Source organism: Onychostoma macrolepis, chromosome 25 (assembly GCF_012432095.1).
Source record: "Onychostoma macrolepis isolate SWU-2019 chromosome 25, ASM1243209v1, whole genome shotgun sequence".
In the NCBI taxonomy this organism is placed as follows: Eukaryota; Metazoa; Chordata; class Actinopteri; order Cypriniformes; family Cyprinidae; genus Onychostoma; species Onychostoma macrolepis.
This window is the reverse complement of record NC_081179.1, coordinates 15426720-15444268: the sequence shown is the minus strand read 5'-3', so window position 1 is coordinate 15444268 and position 17549 is coordinate 15426720. Positions and strand designations below refer to the sequence as shown.

General features: G+C 36.9%; 1 protein-coding gene across 4 annotated transcripts in view; it reads left to right on the top strand.

Annotated features, from left to right (window-relative positions):
• pot1 (protection of telomeres 1 homolog) overlaps window positions 1–17549 on the top strand; it is a 36133-nt gene that overhangs the window by 10386 nt on the left and 8198 nt on the right. For 3 of the 4 annotated variants that reach the window (XM_058767700.1, XM_058767699.1, XM_058767698.1), the window contains exons 6-11: window positions 623–730; window positions 886–930; window positions 1434–1539; window positions 2562–2692; window positions 4155–4448; window positions 4535–4690. In XM_058767700.1, coding sequence (XP_058623683.1) covers window positions 623–730; window positions 886–930; window positions 1434–1539; window positions 2562–2692; window positions 4155–4448; window positions 4535–4690 — 840 coding nt within the window. The remainder of the gene's footprint in view (window positions 1–622; window positions 731–885; window positions 931–1433; window positions 1540–2561; window positions 2693–4154; window positions 4449–4534; window positions 4691–17549) is intronic. The other variant, XM_058767701.1, reaches the window with a different exon arrangement.

The window sequence follows — 17549 nt, the reverse complement described above, 5'->3', positions numbered from 1 at the left end:
ATAATGAAACAAACTTATTTTTCTTTTCTTATGTCTTATTTTTTATTTTATTTTTATGTATCATTTTCGACAGGCTTTTCTGGTAACTGTTTTTGCATTTAAAATCTCAGAAGAATTTTTGTTTTAATTCTTTTCTGTTCATAACGGAACCTTTTAATATTATTCTGTGGTAGTCGAAAACGGTTTTAACGTGAAAGGAAGCAGGTTATTAATAATAACATGCTTTTAATGTACACGAACACACTATATACATATTTTTAATAATAAAATGACACAGCAATCTGCATTTAAAAAAAACAAAAGTAAAATTATCAGTGCCTGCTCTTAAAAAATGTGTTTTAGAAAAATATTTAAATTTTTAATTTACATTTTAATTAATTAAATAACTTGGCAAGCTGTATATATTAAAAAATGCATATACATATAATGTCCTGCTCTTATTAAATATTTCGGATATTTCTTCTTTATATATATGACCAATATATATATATATATATATATATATATATATATATATATATATATTTAATTTATGAATTAAGTTATTTACTGAACATTTTTATTATGTTTGGTATAACACATCATAAAATGCTTTACAACAATTGTTTTTTTTTTTTTTTAGGATGTTGTCCTTTTGGCAGACTTCACCATCAAAAAGTCTCCATCTTTTCTCAGAGACAAACTACATCCTTGTCAGCTAGAGATGGATGGCAAAGATGCTTGTGTCTATGTGAGTGGCATCTGTTTGCATTTTAAAATCCTTACCATTGTCGTCTTGAACTTTTGCTGAAAAATATATTTCTTACTCGAATATCTTTTTTTTTTTTTTTCTAATTTATTTTTGTCCATTTTTTTTAAATTTTTATATATGGATGTGATGGATAGGTATGTCCCTCGGCCGCCCCCTCCCACGGTCCCTCCAGTTCAGAGGTGCTGTATGCATTTCTTTAAATGATAAATCTCTCCCACTTTGTCCTAATACCATATATGCGGTTTATCCCTCAGAGATCAAGGAGATTCTTTATCTAAATTGGCTTCTGTCTACTGGCTTTTGTCGACTTGTCTCTGTCTGGTTGTGTGATTGGTCGTTCCTTCACTGGAGTATAACGTCCTTTTTAATTTGAAAACTTCTTTTAAATTTGCTTGAGCCAGATCAAGTGCTTCAGCACTACATGCCTCCAAACACATGCAGAATAAATGAAGATGAAGTCAAGGAAACTAGCTCAGTGTTTATTTTAATGCATGCATTGGATTTGTTGACATTAAAACAATGTTTTCGCTTCAACACAATGCACTGCTGTGCATTTAAGTAATGTCTACAGAACATAATGTTACAGTAAGGTACTGTTTGCCACAATTTCTGTTGTTAAAGCTTACCTTGTATTAAAGCCAGAATATTTGTTTAATGGCAATATTCCTCTATTTCTTTGAAGGCCAAATACACTTATGTTCCCCTAAACAATTTAAAGCCCAAGACCGTGGTGAACATCTATGGCGTGGTGACCTTCTTCAAACAGCCTTTCCCCTCTAAAGGTTCAGGTCAGTGAATTTCCTTCATCTCAGCAAGGCTGTAATAGGCTCTTCCATTGTTATTTGAGCCCTCTGGAGAGTGAGGCCAGTGAAAAGATGACTTTCTAAATGACTTTCAGGGCCACTTTCGAAATAGACGTCAAAACAAAGAAAAAAAAAACTTTAATTGATATCAGGATAGTTGACCTTTTCTCTCAGAGTATGTCATGACAGAGACTTCTTCGAGGCAAGTTTGTAAATTATTCTTTGCACTTTAGTAATCAAATAACTTTTCAGAGGCAACCAAAACAAAACTGAGACGTTGGCGTGTGCTACTCACCGTGAACAATGAGGTTTGCTCTCTGCAGTGTTGGCATGATATTATTTATACCATAAAATCTTAGAATGCATCTGAAGAAAAGTTGACACAAACCAATTATTGCCAAAACACTCTCTCATGGTGCATAACCGTACTAAATTCATGCAATTTTCTTCATGTAAATACACTTTACTTCATTGATCATGGCTTGGATCATGACATGTAATGTGTGATAAAGTGCCAAAAACCAATCTCTAGCACCCTCAATTGGTTTATTGAAGTATTAGTGTTTTGAAAAGTGGATAGAATGTAAACACCCCCATTCAGTGTAATCAGTACAGGGAGTTGTGCATCATGTCCAAAAGGTAACCAATTGATCATGGATCAATGCTCAGTGAGGCTGCAACTCCTATATATATTGACTTGTAGATATTCTCAGTCTTGAAATGCTAAACATGTCTTAAGAAAAAGCAGAAAGAACTCATATAAATGATGTTTGTGAAGGCAAAATTAAACAAAAATTGTGGTAAATTGTTTCCATTAGTTTCATGGATTCAGAACACTCTGTAAGTGATTATAAAAGGTTGATCCTTTTGTTGAAGTGTGGCTACTCCTGTCTTTTAGCAGTAAAAGCAGTACATTAAGACTTGTTTATATTTGGTCACTTTGCATAGTCACAAGCATATCACTCATGCTAGAATTTTTTAGTCAGTACCTCATTATTTGTCACTAGATTACTGCTCAACCCTAAAGATCACTGATCAGACGGATGTTAAAGTGGGCTGCAACATCTTCTCTAAAAAACTGGAGGATCACCCTGTCATCTTCAGAGTGGGGGATATTATCCGACTTCACAGATTTAAGGTAAGGAGATTTGGCCTGTTTATTTGTTCCTTGGAATATTGAAAGGTGGCCCAAATCACGTATTTGCTGTAAAGGATTATTTCACTCCAGAATTCAGATTTCCTGATAATTTACTCAACCCCATGTCATCCAAGATGTTCTTGTCTTTCTTTCTTTAGTCGAAAAGAGATTAAGATTTTTGAGGAATACATTCCAGGATTTTTCTCCATATAGTAGACTTGCGTGCAACAGCACAGCAACTTACCAACCTACAATGACTAAAGAGCTGTCAGTGTGAACACACCTTAAATTTTAAACATTGCAAACACATTGGTCAAATATAGGGATGTTCATTTCGGTTATTTTTCCTAACCGACAACCGACGCTCGTTAACCGATTATTAACCGTTAACCGACAAGATTATTTTAAATTAGAACTAAAATTAAATTAGAAAGAATAAGTGTCTGTGACCCGTTAAAAATACTAACATTTGTTTTCCGGGGATTAATTTTACATGCGCAAAAAGCAGCAAACAACCCTAACCTTTTACAATTCCGATTATCTTCATGACTAAAAGGAGTAGTTGCTTCCACTGTTAGAAAAAAAAAAAATTAAGTGATATCTCCAGCGCCGCACACAGTTTAGCATTCTACCTTGACAATGCAGCCTGTTCATTATCATTATAAAAAAACAATCAGTCAAACATATGGGAAAAAATAAAAAACACTGCTCAGTTTAAATATGTAGTAAAATCTGTGCCGTTAAGCGTTATCACCATACCGCCGTGAAGTTATGCAAAACATTTTGTTTTACGTGGATATTGGAACGCGAGTGAGGTAGGCCTAGGCTAAAAGGTAAATAATATTTTGGCATTCAAATACATCGCGAATACGGAAACATTTGATTTTGTGTCGAACGAGAGACCCAACATTGGTTTCAGTTTCGTTTTAGCCTTAATTCGTTTTGGTTTGTCGCTATAGCTTCTTACATTTTTAATTCTTGTTCTTTTATACTGTTAATTGAAAGGATTTGTTGTGGAGAGAGGGGAACTAAAATAGCATAGCTATGTTTACAGTGTTTATTATAATATTTGTAATTCGCATCAGCCTATTTCTGAAAGAAATAATAAAATGTGACTTATAGGCGACTTATGTTTTTTTTTTTTCTCTCTAAAAAAACTTTTTTTTTATACGCGTAGCTTATTTTAACCATGCATTAAACCTTTTAAAATATCTTGATAAATTACTGAATAAATAAATAAGTGACTTTAAACCGTTTAACTGATTGTATTAATCGGTCAAAATTCTATCGGTCGGTTAACGGTTAAACAGTTAAAATGAACATCCCTAGTCAAATATAGATCTAACGTTAAAATAAAGGTCTTGGTGATATGTATTAAGATGATTGGAGTGTCACCAATTTCAAGTCATTCTAACTTTAAGGCTCTAATTGGCTAATTGTTTCTCTTCCCATATCCCCCCAGACTGAAATGTTCAGGGACTCCATGTCGCTCTTAAACACTTACGGTTGGTCTACAGTCACATTCGATGGAACAATTGACAGTCCTGTAGTCCCTCGTACCTCCAGCAAATCATTTCACTTTGGAGAATCCGATATACGTATGGTGCTGGAGCTTCGCCAATGGGCTGCCAACCAGTCTTGGATATCAAATGACCTCACAGTCTCCCTGTCCTCGGTACAGCCCGGGATGTACTTTGATTTGACCTGCCAGTTGCTGGCCAAGGCCGTCATGGATAGTCGTTGTATCCTACTAAAGGTGGTATTTTAACTTGAATCTGAATCTTCAAAATCATAGAATCTCAAATCCAGTTTGTACAACTAATGGTTACCCAATGTGATCAGGTGTGGGACGGGACCAAGTGTCGACATCCCTTATTGAACGTTGCAGTTGCATCTGATGCATTAGAAGGAGAATCCACTGTCGCTAAAGACAGGATGAACTTGACAGCCAACGTTCTGGTCTACGACAATCACCTGGAGGTGGCTCGAGACTTAAAGGTGAGTTTTGCCATTGATCTTACAGTGGTTCTATATCAGAGGTGTCCAGTTCTTCTTGTGGAGGGTCACAATCCTGCAAGAGTTTGGCTTCAACCTTAACTAAACACACCTGAACCAACTAATTCAATACTAGGCGTTTCCAGAGCAGGTGTGTTGGCAGTAACCTTTGCAGAAGGGTCTTCCATGAACAAGATTGGACACCCTTGTTATATAGAAAACAAATACAAGGTTATGTCTGCCAATTGTTGGAAAACATTCTGTTTATTAAAACAAATGTTGGTAAGTTTCATTGGGAAACAGCTTGGGTGCACTTCCTGCAAGAAAGCCTGTCCTACAGAAGCAGTAATCTCATTTGATCAGCCCACAACCACCACCACGAGTGTCCTCTGTGACGCTGTTACTATTAATGCCTGTTAGAACAATCCAGCACAGGAGACCCACGCACCCACTCCAGCACCTTTAATGATGAATTAGGTGTCAGGTAGGACTCTTGTGGGCACATCTTCTCATGGCTTATTTGAGAGGCGTTCACTCCTCTTCAGTCTATTGATTGCGTTTGCTGCTCTCACTTGAATCATGCCCTCCCTGTTTCCATTGCAAAAACCCATCAAAATGTCCTCTCCAATTGATTGTCTTATAACGACTTTTGAAACATATAATCTCCAGAACTAGTGGCAACATTTCTGTCTTCTGCCGTCATCCTTTCTATGAATATTTAAACAGAAGCAGGGCTTTTATGCTAGCCTCAGATTCTTTTGTTTCTTTTTTTGTTAATGTATAGTTGTTCCCATGACAGTTGAGTGGCCAAAAAAAAAAGTTTTTTGATCCCTTCAATACACGATTAAAAGCACAATGAATCATTTTTATTATTGTACAACTACAGTACATATTCGGTTCATTATTTCAATAGTTTGAAGAGGACGCTGATGTATGAGTGTTAGTTTTTGTTTTAAGCAGTAAGCCATTTTTGTTTGCCTCTCAGCATAATGGTTCTTTTGAATATGTGCTGTGTGAATTATGAACAAAGGTGGGTGGAGTGAACCGAGTGTTCAAAAGAGGAAACGGTGAGTTGCTGACTATTCAAGTTCTTGAGTTTCTATGCAGCCATGTCCCCTACTGAATTCCCTCATTGTGTTTCTGTAATTAGGATGCATATGAAATTGATCTAATTACTTTCTCCACTGTGAAGTTTCCAAGAATTGTGATCTTTAGTTAAAGATCTTGAGTTCTTCATACGGTTCCCCTGTATGTGTATGTATCATACAGTTCCCTCCCCTATGCTGTGTCAATGCCAAACAACAGGCCTATCCATCACCTGCTGGCCATGATGTTGTTAAAGCATCTCTTCAGCCACAAACTATCAGTTAGATTGACAGAAAGAAAGATATCCCAACACATCAGCTGCCCTTACCTACAGATAAAGAGACTGGTCTTTGCAGACAATTGGAGGATTTGTGGTGAGATTTATTTACGCCTGTGCCATCTCTTATTTATAATTCCATCACGAAGTAGAGCTTTGCACAGATGAATGTTATTTCATAGTGACATTATCTGAGAGAGTACCAAGCTTTTGACACTGTTTGCAGATCACTGCTTTTATGATGTAAATCTAGAGTTCATTTTACATTTTATTTGCTTTACATTAGAAGAGTGACAAGCTAATATATATATATATATATATATATATATATATATATATATAATATTGCTTGCTGATATTATCCTCATTCTGCTCAGTAATGCACAAGCCCAGTAGTTTGAGGGTTTCTTTGGTTATGAACTTTGGATATTTGGTTTCTAAGAGTCCTTAATGACCTTCACCTTTAACTCTTGGGGTCCTCCTTTGAATCCATACTTTGGTGGCATAATGCTGCATTGATTAATGGGTAGTAGTCTGCTGTCCAAGCTTGTATCAGTGCAGACTTTGCAAAAGGCCAAAGAGAGACACTCTATGGTCTCATGGACTTCATGGAAATGTGACAGAAAGTTCACATCAATAGCCATTTTTCCGCTGTCAGGCCATGTCTAACAATGAGCCGGGCAGGCCAAATAGCCTCGTACCTCAAGCCACGAGGCCAAAATCATGCTGTGTTTCCACTATCAGACCAGCGCTACTCTAAACTTGCCCTTCAAGGGGTACTTTACCCTAAAATAAAAATTACCCAATGATTTACTCCCCCTCAAGCCATCCTAGGAGTATTTGACTTCTTCTTTTAGGTGAATACAATCGGAGCTGTATTAAAAATGTCCTGGCTTTTCCAAATGTTTCCTAATGGCAGTGAATGACTGATGAGATTTTGAGATTTTGTCCAATAAAGTACATAAATCCATCATTTAAAAAAAAAACGTGCTCCACACAGCTCTGCGGGGTTAATAAAGGCCTTCTGAAGTGAATCGATGCATTTTTATAAGAAAAATATTTATTTTTATTCTCACTGTAGTATTTTTGCTGCCGCCAGCGCCATGTCCTGGAAACGCTGTGTTTCATTGTGAAAGCGAAAGTACTTTGTTTGGGCTTCCAAAAGAGGACACAACTAGAAATCAGTGGTTAAGTTGTATCTACAACACTGTTCCAGAACAGTTCAACCCAAATATTCGAGTGTGTGCATCGCATTTTATGGAGGACTATTTCCTGAACCTGCCAGCTATGCTCAAAGACTGTTTCTATAAAGTGGGGCAATTCCAACTTTGCAAGGACAGTCTGGTGCTTCTGATTCAGAGCCTATAAGTATATTTTCATATTTAAAGAATTTGCCCCTGACTATTCAAACGCGAGTTTTGAGCGGCGTAGAGTAGCGTTAGTGCTTGTTGTTTGTCGTTTCTCCGATCACAAATACAGACATGGTAATGTTTATGCGGTGCGATGCAATGTGACGCGTAAAAAGACATTATAATCAGTAATTATGTCCCCACTGGATGCAACAAATGCCTCGTTTGTAATGGGTTTTATTGTTTTTGTGTCGTCACGCCGGGACACGGCATCACAATACGGTAAGGGGGCGTAACATTTCTGTCTCACGCTTGAGGTATTCGGCCAATCACAACGCACTGGATAGCTGGCCAATCAGAGCACGCCTCGCTTCTCAGAACGATGAGCTTTGTAAAAATCGGCGCGTTTTATAAAGGTCGGGCTTAGAGGAGCAACAATAATGTACAGTATGTGGAAAATAATGTGTTTTTTTTAACCTTAAACCGCATAAACATTGCATTACACCAAATACACAAAATAATGTTATTGTTAGCAACGTCATATGACCCCTTTAAAACTTTATAAGCTGTAATTTCTAGCTTCTGTAACTGTCGTGGGATGTCCAGTGGATGATGTAGGATGTAGGCGAATGCTGTGACGAACACGGAAATGCAGTGGAGAGAGCGAAAGAAAACAAAGACTTAAAGACTTTTGCATTGATATTTTATATATCATTGATTGAGGTGGGAGAGATGTACACATAACACATAACAGCGCTTCGCTCACGAACGCTGCTTTATCAGGCATTACAGGCAAGATGAAATGAAAATGACATTGAAAATTTTCTGAAGACAGTCAGTTTCCTTCAGAAATACAGTGATATAAAAACATTTTTGATTTTGAATTGTGCAGTGCTCATGTTTATTCAACGAAGTCAAATCCTTTTGGGGAATCTATTTGTGGCGATCTATTTTGATATTGTGGCGGCCCGCCACAAATAAATCAATGTATGGGAAACACTGTAGCCTTTCGCATCACATATAATACATTTCTGCCTCATACAGTGATCCCTTAACTTTAAAACAGCTTATTTACCAAATAAAAACGGCTTATTTACCAAAAGAAAAATAAAGAAATACCCTGGCCGTTGGCCCAGAGGAAGTCCCGACGAGGCCTGATCAAGCCCCAGAAGTGACAGTGGTAACGCAACTGGCCCTGGCATGCATTAGCACGTTCGCTTTTGGCCCGACAGTGGAAAAGTGGCTAATGAGTTGTTTTGCATAGTGCCTATATACCCACAAGAATGGCGTCATCATGGAGTGGCACCATATTACGTTGCGGTCTGTCTTTGCTCTTTGGGTGCTTTGCTTAAGAGCACAATGGCTAGACAGTTCAGCCCTTGTGGGGTTTAAAAGCCAATTCACACCACACCGACAGACACAGACCAACTCTGACGGTCACCAGATTACACTATATCACACCTAGACATTCCAAGACCCGTCAAACACCAATTCAACATTTTCAATAAACGCTGACCACTGCAGCAGATGCCAACAGGGATAACACACTGATCCGACAAAACCAGACAAATTTGTCTGTTGCCATTTGTGCAACATTTGCCAGACTAGATCTTTACCCAGTAGAGCACCCCTTGTCTAGCAGAGCCAGACTTTTGGACACTTGGCCTCCACTTTGCAGTTTATACTTGCTAGGAACCACTGGTTTAGACATGTCTGAACAAGATGCAAAGCATCCAATAGGTTGTTCGGAAATTGAGAGACAATGCATTAGTAGGGTGTTCCATAATCAAAGTATCAGTAAAATGCACTGATAACAAAAAAGTTTTTTAACAAAAAAGGAAATTGCTGTTTTCATATGGTAACACAAAACCCAGTGATCAGAAACACAATTTATCCACTAAAGATTGCATTGAGTCAGACTCAGAATATTTCCCCACCATTATCAATAACCTGGGCCGTATCGTCTCTAATATTGTGTGAAATTGCTTGAGCTCGGTGTTGAAGAGGGAGAAAAAGCGAATAAAGCCAGCCATTAGGATTAAGTGGTCTGAGAGAGATAGCTTTATGAGAGAGGAGAGAGAAGGCCAAATCAATACGGCTGTCACGGTGGACGAGGGCCTTCATTGTGGGATCTGCACGCACACACATTCTTGACTTCGACTTACATCATATATCACTCACCCTATAGGTCTAGTGTGGCACACATTGAAGTAGACATATATTATTCTGTTTTATTACAAATCAGCAGGGAAGTATCACTTTAATGATAATAAATTTGTGCCATTTTGACTTCATTTTCTTCATCATTCTTTGTGGCATCAAGTTTCAAGGCCTATTTTAGTCAGTGTTAGTGTTGCTGTTTTGGGTTTTTTGGGGGGGGGCTAGAATCTCTTGAGGAATCTCTGAGAACATAGAGGAAACACCAACTCTTTCACCTCTTGGTTTTCCTTGTCTGTCTTGTGAAATTGTCTTTGTTGCATGCTTTTTGTGCTATTTGCATCATCTGAGTCCCAGGCCAGTTGCCAAATGCACTTGTGTCATCTCGCTTATAAACTGGGGAATGGATGCCTCATGCAATAATAATAGAGATTAACGTAGTGCCAGACGCTGCATGTGTACAATATGGTGGACAAGAATCACTTTTACTTCATTATTTTGGAACTCTTAAAGTAATTTTATTTCATGTTAACGAGATATATCACGATATAGAATTTTTGATACCATAGAAATGTTGTAATTATTGTCACCAGGGTCAGTGTCACGACAAACTAATACTAGCCTAAATAAATAAATAAAAAAAATAAAATAAAAAAACTCAAGCTCACTGAGGACTAGGCATGGGCCGGTATGAGATTCTGATGGTATGATAACCTTAGATAAAAATATCACGGTGTTGCGATTACAGCTCTAAAATATGTTATTTTTAAATGTCTGGGTAAAAAACAACAACGTTTTTTCCACTGAACACAATGCATTTTATTTTTAAGAAACATATAGAACATTTTGGAACGTCAACTAGTTTCCTCCCTCACGTTACTTCACAGAGCGGGGAATATCAGAATAAAGTACTAAGTTTCTGCGATTTAGTACAAAAAATTATAGACGTGATACCAGCTAAATTTAAAGCCTCCTGCCATCATTTACATACTGGCTCAGGTGTCTTTTTTAAGAAACATATAGAACATTTTGGAACGGTAAACATGTCAGGCTAAATAATTAATATAAATAATTGAATTCTTGTTAATTAAATTGATACTGAGAGAGACCGTGGGTGTGTGAGACACAATCGCGCACTCTCCTTATGTGTATGTGCACACATCTTTGTACCTCACCGCTCATAACTTGGACTGAAAGATGAATGTGCAGAAAGTGAGCATATCTCCAAAAACCTTGTTGAGCTGCAGGTTTAATGACTGCATTTTTTTATTTTTTACAGAAATTGTTTTGATTTATGTTTTTGATTATTGAGCTGTAGGTTTAGGTTAAGTGACTGCATTTTTAAAATTTTTTTTCATTTAGAAGGATTTTTTATTTTTATTTTTTTACAGAAAATAATTTATTTATGTTCTGATTATTGTTGAGCTGCAGGTTTAGGCTCACTTAAGTGACTGCACTTAATTTAATTAACAAGAATTCAATTATTTATATTAATTATTTAGCCTGACATGTTTACCGTTCCAAAATGTTCTATATGTTTCTTAAAAAAGACACCTGAGCCAGCATGTAAATAATGGCAGGAGGCTTAAAATTATAGATGTGATACCAGCTAAATTTATTGTACTAAATCGCAGAAACGTAGTACTTTATTCTGATATTCCCCGCTCTGTGAAGTAACGTGAGGGAGGAAACTAGTTGACGTTAGCTAGTTAATTAGCCATGTTATCTGCCTCGGTAGCAAGCCAAATAGTATTTATTTCAATACTGAAACAACCAGCGAATGAGTCTCTATTTATTTAGCGATCGGCGCCAAAACGTCATCTGTACGGAACATCATTGTGTACGGAACATGATTGGTCTGCGTTACCCGAGAAATTCCCATACGGCAGACTTCGCCTTTTTCGACGGGGGAAAAAGTTCCAGGGATTCACCTCATTCAGCCATCATCCTTCACACAGGTTACTCTCAGTGACCGCTGTCCGGAGGAGGAGGGGTCGTGTGACTCGTTACGCTCTTCACTGCTCACAACTGAGGGAGTCCTGCACTTTCCGTCTTTGACGACACGTAAAAAAAAACTGTGCATACCGCAGGAACGGTATAACGGAAAATTTTTGTGGTTTTGAAACCGTGAATTTTCCAAACCGCGGTATACCTTGAAATCGGTTATCGTCCCATGCCTACTGAGGACAAGTAACTAATTACATGCAATAGGACAAAAAAAAACATTAGAACAAATAAATAAGAAATGCTACATACATTGTGTAAAGTAATCAAATGTTTAAAAACACTGCATATCTTCACTGTGTAAATTAAATATATATTGTTTCTTAAAGTTACAACAGTGATTTAGTCAAGAGCAGTGAGACATTTTCTCCCTTTCGTTGTTTGATTAACATGAATGACAGACAGCAGGAATATTAGACTGCTGTCACTTTAAGAGCTGCCCAGATCCGATATACTGTTACACATGTTTTCTTTCTTTGCCGTTTGCTTTCACTTAAAGATCTAAATTACTGTGTTTACAAGAATATTTGCAAAGACGGGCATTTTGACACACACAGTGTGTATATTTAACTAAATATTTGACCAAAGTAACTCCCGTGCTCTATGAGCATCGTCTTCATGTATGAAATTACTTCTGTTTCGCTGCTGATTGTGTTTCAATGGTTTTTAATCTGCAATGCTTAAAAACACATGCAAACTATACAGTTTTGTGGCCACGTAGCAAAGCAACGTCACGTGATCATGTAACTGCGATAGAGAAGATAGTCCAAAATCTCTACTGGTGGACAAATTTCTACCAGTTAATCTTGTCTACCGGTATATCGCCCACCTCTATGTCTGGTGTTAAGATGCATTTTGTTTGATCCGTTAACGACTTGCTGTTTATACCTGGTAGTAATATGAATCTGTGGCTTCTCTGACCACTTGCCATCGGATTTCAAGCAAAGGGTGTCTGATCTACTTAAAACATCCTAAATGCATGAGCACCTGCAGCACGGCTAGAGCTGATGCAGTATACTGTGACATCCTGCCTCTATACACAAGTGACTATCAATTATTCATAGTGAGAGAGAAATCAAGCACCTGGGTTAACTTAACACCCAGACGGCCCCTGCCTGTAATCGCTTCAGACAACCAGCATATGACACTTATCCACTGAGAATGTGTGTGTGTAAGAGGATTTGAATGAAATGTCATGGCTATTTGTTTTGTTGGCTCCATAGGACATTTGTTCTGCAATAGGCTGAGACTAAGTGTATACATTATGCAAATGTAATGAATCGGTGGGTTGCCTGGGCTCTTAAAAATTGTCTTGTTTTATTGGCATTGATGGTTCCATGAAGAATCTTTATGCATTCATGAAATCTTTCCATTAAACAGTTCTTTATAGTGTTAAAAAAAAAAAAAAAAAAAAAAAGTTATTTTAGATTATTAAAGTGTTTTTAGGGTAAGAAAAAAAAGTTATTTTAAGAACTGTTCACAGAAAGACCCTTTGGGGAACCAAAAATGGTTTTTATAGGCATTGTTGCATTGTTATTTATAGAAATATCTTAAAATTTTACATCAACCATTTATCAGTTATCTGCCAAAACATTAAAATAATTATTAGTATTGCCCAGAATTTTAATATTAGTGTGTCCCTAGTTTTAAATGTCTAACAATTCTGTTAGCATGCATTTTAAAGCATTCTGCTAGAAAAAAAAAATTAAATTAAATACAAATCTAATCTGACTATAATGATGATCCATCCCCATTTTGAATTAAATCAGTCATTCTCATACTGATCTGAAATAATAATGAAAATCTAAAATCTAAAATTATTCCACACACACTTAAAAAAAAAAAAAAAAAAAAAGAAACTGATATTCTTAGCACTCTTATTAAATATGACTTGTGCAAGCATGTGGTGGGGCACTTCAGGAATTGTCGGCTGTCAGACGATGGAGGGTCTGTCTTAAGCACAGTATTTGCTGACAAAACGTAGCATGTCTTTGAAAAGAAAAGCGGGCGCAGAGAGAATAGCTGCAGAGTTACAGACTCTTTCAGAAATCTGCACAGCTAGTCTGTTTTAATAGAGGCTTGGGAGCCCATATTCCTCAGCCTGGACTGGAGAAATAAAAAAACACAATGCTTTTATGTGTACAATAATAGATAGCAATGCTTCTAAAGGAAAATTACAGTTAAAGGTCCACATTAAATTTGACCTTATGTACCTTTGTAGTACACACATTATGAAAAATTTGTATTTTATAATACATTTTTGTAAAGCTATTTTGTTAAAATTTAACTTGCTCTGTACTAAACCAACCTTCTTTTTAAGCTGATGTCATACAGTTATATGGATTATTTGTGAATGTTGTTCATGTTAACTTAAATACAACTTAAAGCAGTAGTTGAAAAAAAAAAACATTGTGTCATCTTACCATAGAACATAATTTGGAATATAGAAAAAAAAGATGATAATAATAAAGCACCCCCAAACCCCTTAATTACATTTTAATATGTTGTAAATTTAAATTGTAATTAATTGTGTGTTACATTGTATCCATTATATGTTCATCTGGTCATGTAACACTTCATTATGTTGCTAAAGCAAAGCTTTTTCACCCATCTGGTCAGCACCATATGTTTTTCAGTGCAATCCCTTTAATATCTACTAAATTTATACAGTACATAAGCTTTAGGTTGTAACCTCAAGGGTTTTGAATTACTATTCAATGCCTTCGCAAAACGCTTTCTCAAATGTACTCTTTGCCTGTATTTCTTCATGTTCAGCAGCGCATGTGTCACAGGAATTGGTTCGTTTTAGTGAAAGGCAGATTTTCTTGTTTACGAAGCGTGCATTGTTTTTTTTCCATATAGATGAGGGTCTGGACAAGGTTTGTTTTATCCAGCCGTACACATCAACAAAGCTTTGTGTAATGGAATTTTCCATCTAGGATGAGAGAGTTGAGGAACGTTATAGTGTTCCTGCTGCCCTCGCCAGCACCATCAGAGGAGCTTCACGCCAGCTACAGCACACCTGTGCCGAGCAGCCCGGCTCCTTCTCCTGCTGTGCGTAACCAACCGTGCAGTGAGCGCGAGTAGAAGAATACCAAGTATATGTAGATTCGTCTCCAGCGATAGTTTTATGTTCTGAGCTGTTTCTCAAGGAAAATGTTGCAAGCCTGATGGTATGTAGGAATAGTTCAACCGAAAATGAAAATTCTGTCATTTACTCATTGACCCATCATTCTAAACCTGTATGACTTTTTCTATGAAGCTGCTGATTCTCCTACACTTTTAGAAATAAGTTTTTTTTTTATTGGCATCTGTGGTTCCATGAAAAACCTTTAACACTCATTCCACAAAAGGTTCATTATAGTGGAATTTTTTAAATATATTTTTTAGATTATTAAAATGTTCCTCACACTAAGAAAAATAGTTATTTGAAGAACTTCACTGAAAGGTTCTTTGAGGAACCAAAAGTGGCTCTTCTGTGGAACCTCTCTGTAAAAAAAACCCTTTTGGAACTTTTATTTATAAAAGAGTGTAGAAGCTCCTTTTGTATATAATGAAAGTGAATTGGGACTGCAGCTTACAAATACCAAAATGATACCACAAAAGTATCATACAAGTGGTTCATGCAACTTGTGCTTAACTTGTTCCAAGTCTTCTGAATTTGTACCATATCATTGTCTGAGAAATGGACTACACAAATCATATAGACTAAGAATGGCACATCAGCACCATTTGGTTCTTATTGTATATGCTGATCAGTCGCCATTAGAGGTCGACCGATAGTGGATTTTACCGATACCGATAGCTAGGTTGGACCACACTGGCCGATACCGATTAATCAACCGATAGTTTTCAAAATGGATACTGAAAGAAAGCTAGTGCTTTACTATTCAGAAGCTGGGCCGAACGGCAGTTTTCCAACATAATAACGACCCCAAACACACCACCAAGATGACAACTGCCTTGCTGATGAAGCTGAAGGTGATGGAGTGGCCAATTATGTCTCCAGACCTGAACCCTATTGAACACCTGTGGGGCATCCTCAAGTGGAAGGTGGAGAAGCACGATGTGTCTAACATCCAACAGCTCCGTGATGTCTTTATGGAGGAGTGGAAGAGGGCAACAACCTGCACAGCTCTGGTGAATTCCAAGACCAGGAGGATTAAGGCAGTGCTAGATAACAATGGTTCCCCTACAAAATATTGACACTTTGGACACAGTTTTGACATGTTCACTTAGGGTGTACTCATTTTTGTTGCCAGTTATTTGGACAATAATGGCTATATGTTGAGTTATATTTAGAGGACAGTAAATTTGTACCTCTATACAAGCTGCATATTGACTACTCTAAAATATATCCAAGTTTCATTTGTGTAGTATTGTCCCTTGAGAAGATATACTAAAATTTTTGCTGAAATGTGAGGGGTGTACTCACTTTTGAGAGATACTGTATATATACAGTGGGTACAGAAAGTATTCAGACCCCCCTTAAATTTTTCACTCTTTGTTATATTGCAGCCATTTAGAGGTCGACCGATAGTGGATTTTACCGATACCGATAGCTAGATTAGACCACACTGGCCGATACCGATTAATCAACCAATAGTTTTCTAAATGTATACTGAAAGAAAGCTAGTGCTTTACTATTTAAAAAAAAAAAAAAAGCAGTAACAGTACTGAACCATACATTGTAAATGAATAAAAATATTAATATTATTTACTATATTGATCATTAAAGTTATTTCATAGTTTGCGAATGTTAAAAGAAGAAACTTCAAAATTTAAAAAATGTAGCCTATTAGTTGCTAATAGTGAATGTTGAAATGAACACACTCTAACAAGGAACAATACTTCTACAGTTTTCATTAATGCTACGAATGGACTCTTATTGTTAAGTATTACCATTTAATTTCAACAATCATGCTTAAAGATGGCCTTCTTTAAATATCTACACAAGGCCATAGCATTAAAATTACATACATATGGATCTTGTATGTGTACTACTCACACACTTTTGCTTCTATTTTTTAACATTTGATAATTATCGAATAAAAAAATAAAAAAATGTTAGTCACACACTGGGCAAAAGCGCAGCGCTGCGTCTAGGAGAACTCAAGAGGTATCACACACACACAATTCAAGTGGCGGTCTAAAACAATTTATTTAATCCCCATATGGACATAAGTTTGCTTCAAGAATGAACAATGTGGCATAAATGAGTTTGAAAAAACAGAGCAAGCGGAAAGAGAAATCGCGATCTATTACAGCTCTCTATATGAAGCATACAGACTTTATTAGAGCCACAGAAAGACAAACATTTTGCTGAAAAATGCACAATACATAATTTATAGCCTAGGGTGAAGTCATTATGTACATTCACAATGATTTGGGACAAATATAATGTAATTTAATAGAAAACTGAATGGCGCTCTGTTCCGCAGCAGGATTTTCTGTATTTTTCTGTATTTAAATACGCGTCTGGAGTTTCCCTCTCTGTGCAGCGCTCAGTGTCATGTGTCAAAATAAACAACACGTGCCGTCAGTGATTTCCGCCTCTAGAGGCCGTTCTCGTACTGTATAATGCCAGCGGACCCTTCTCAGCCATTCCAGCAATGGTTGCAGACCGGAAAACTCTCGGCATGGATTTTTGGCTATAACCGATAGTTGTGGCAATCAACTATCGGTGCCAATTAATCTGCAAAACCGATGAAACGGTCAACCTCTAGTTGCCATTGACTTCAGTGATGAAACATTTTTTTCATTGAGTATCTACTTAAAGGGGTCATCGGATAACCATTTTCCTCAAGTTGATATGATTCTTTAGGGTCTTAATGAAAAGTCTGTAACATAATTTGGTTAAAATTTCTCAAAGGTAATGTAAAACAATGTTTTTATCCTGTCGAAAACAGCTCTGTCTACAGCAAGCCGTTTTATTGCATGGTGCTTTAAATGCTAAAGAGCTCTGCTTACCCCACCCCTCTCTTCCGAG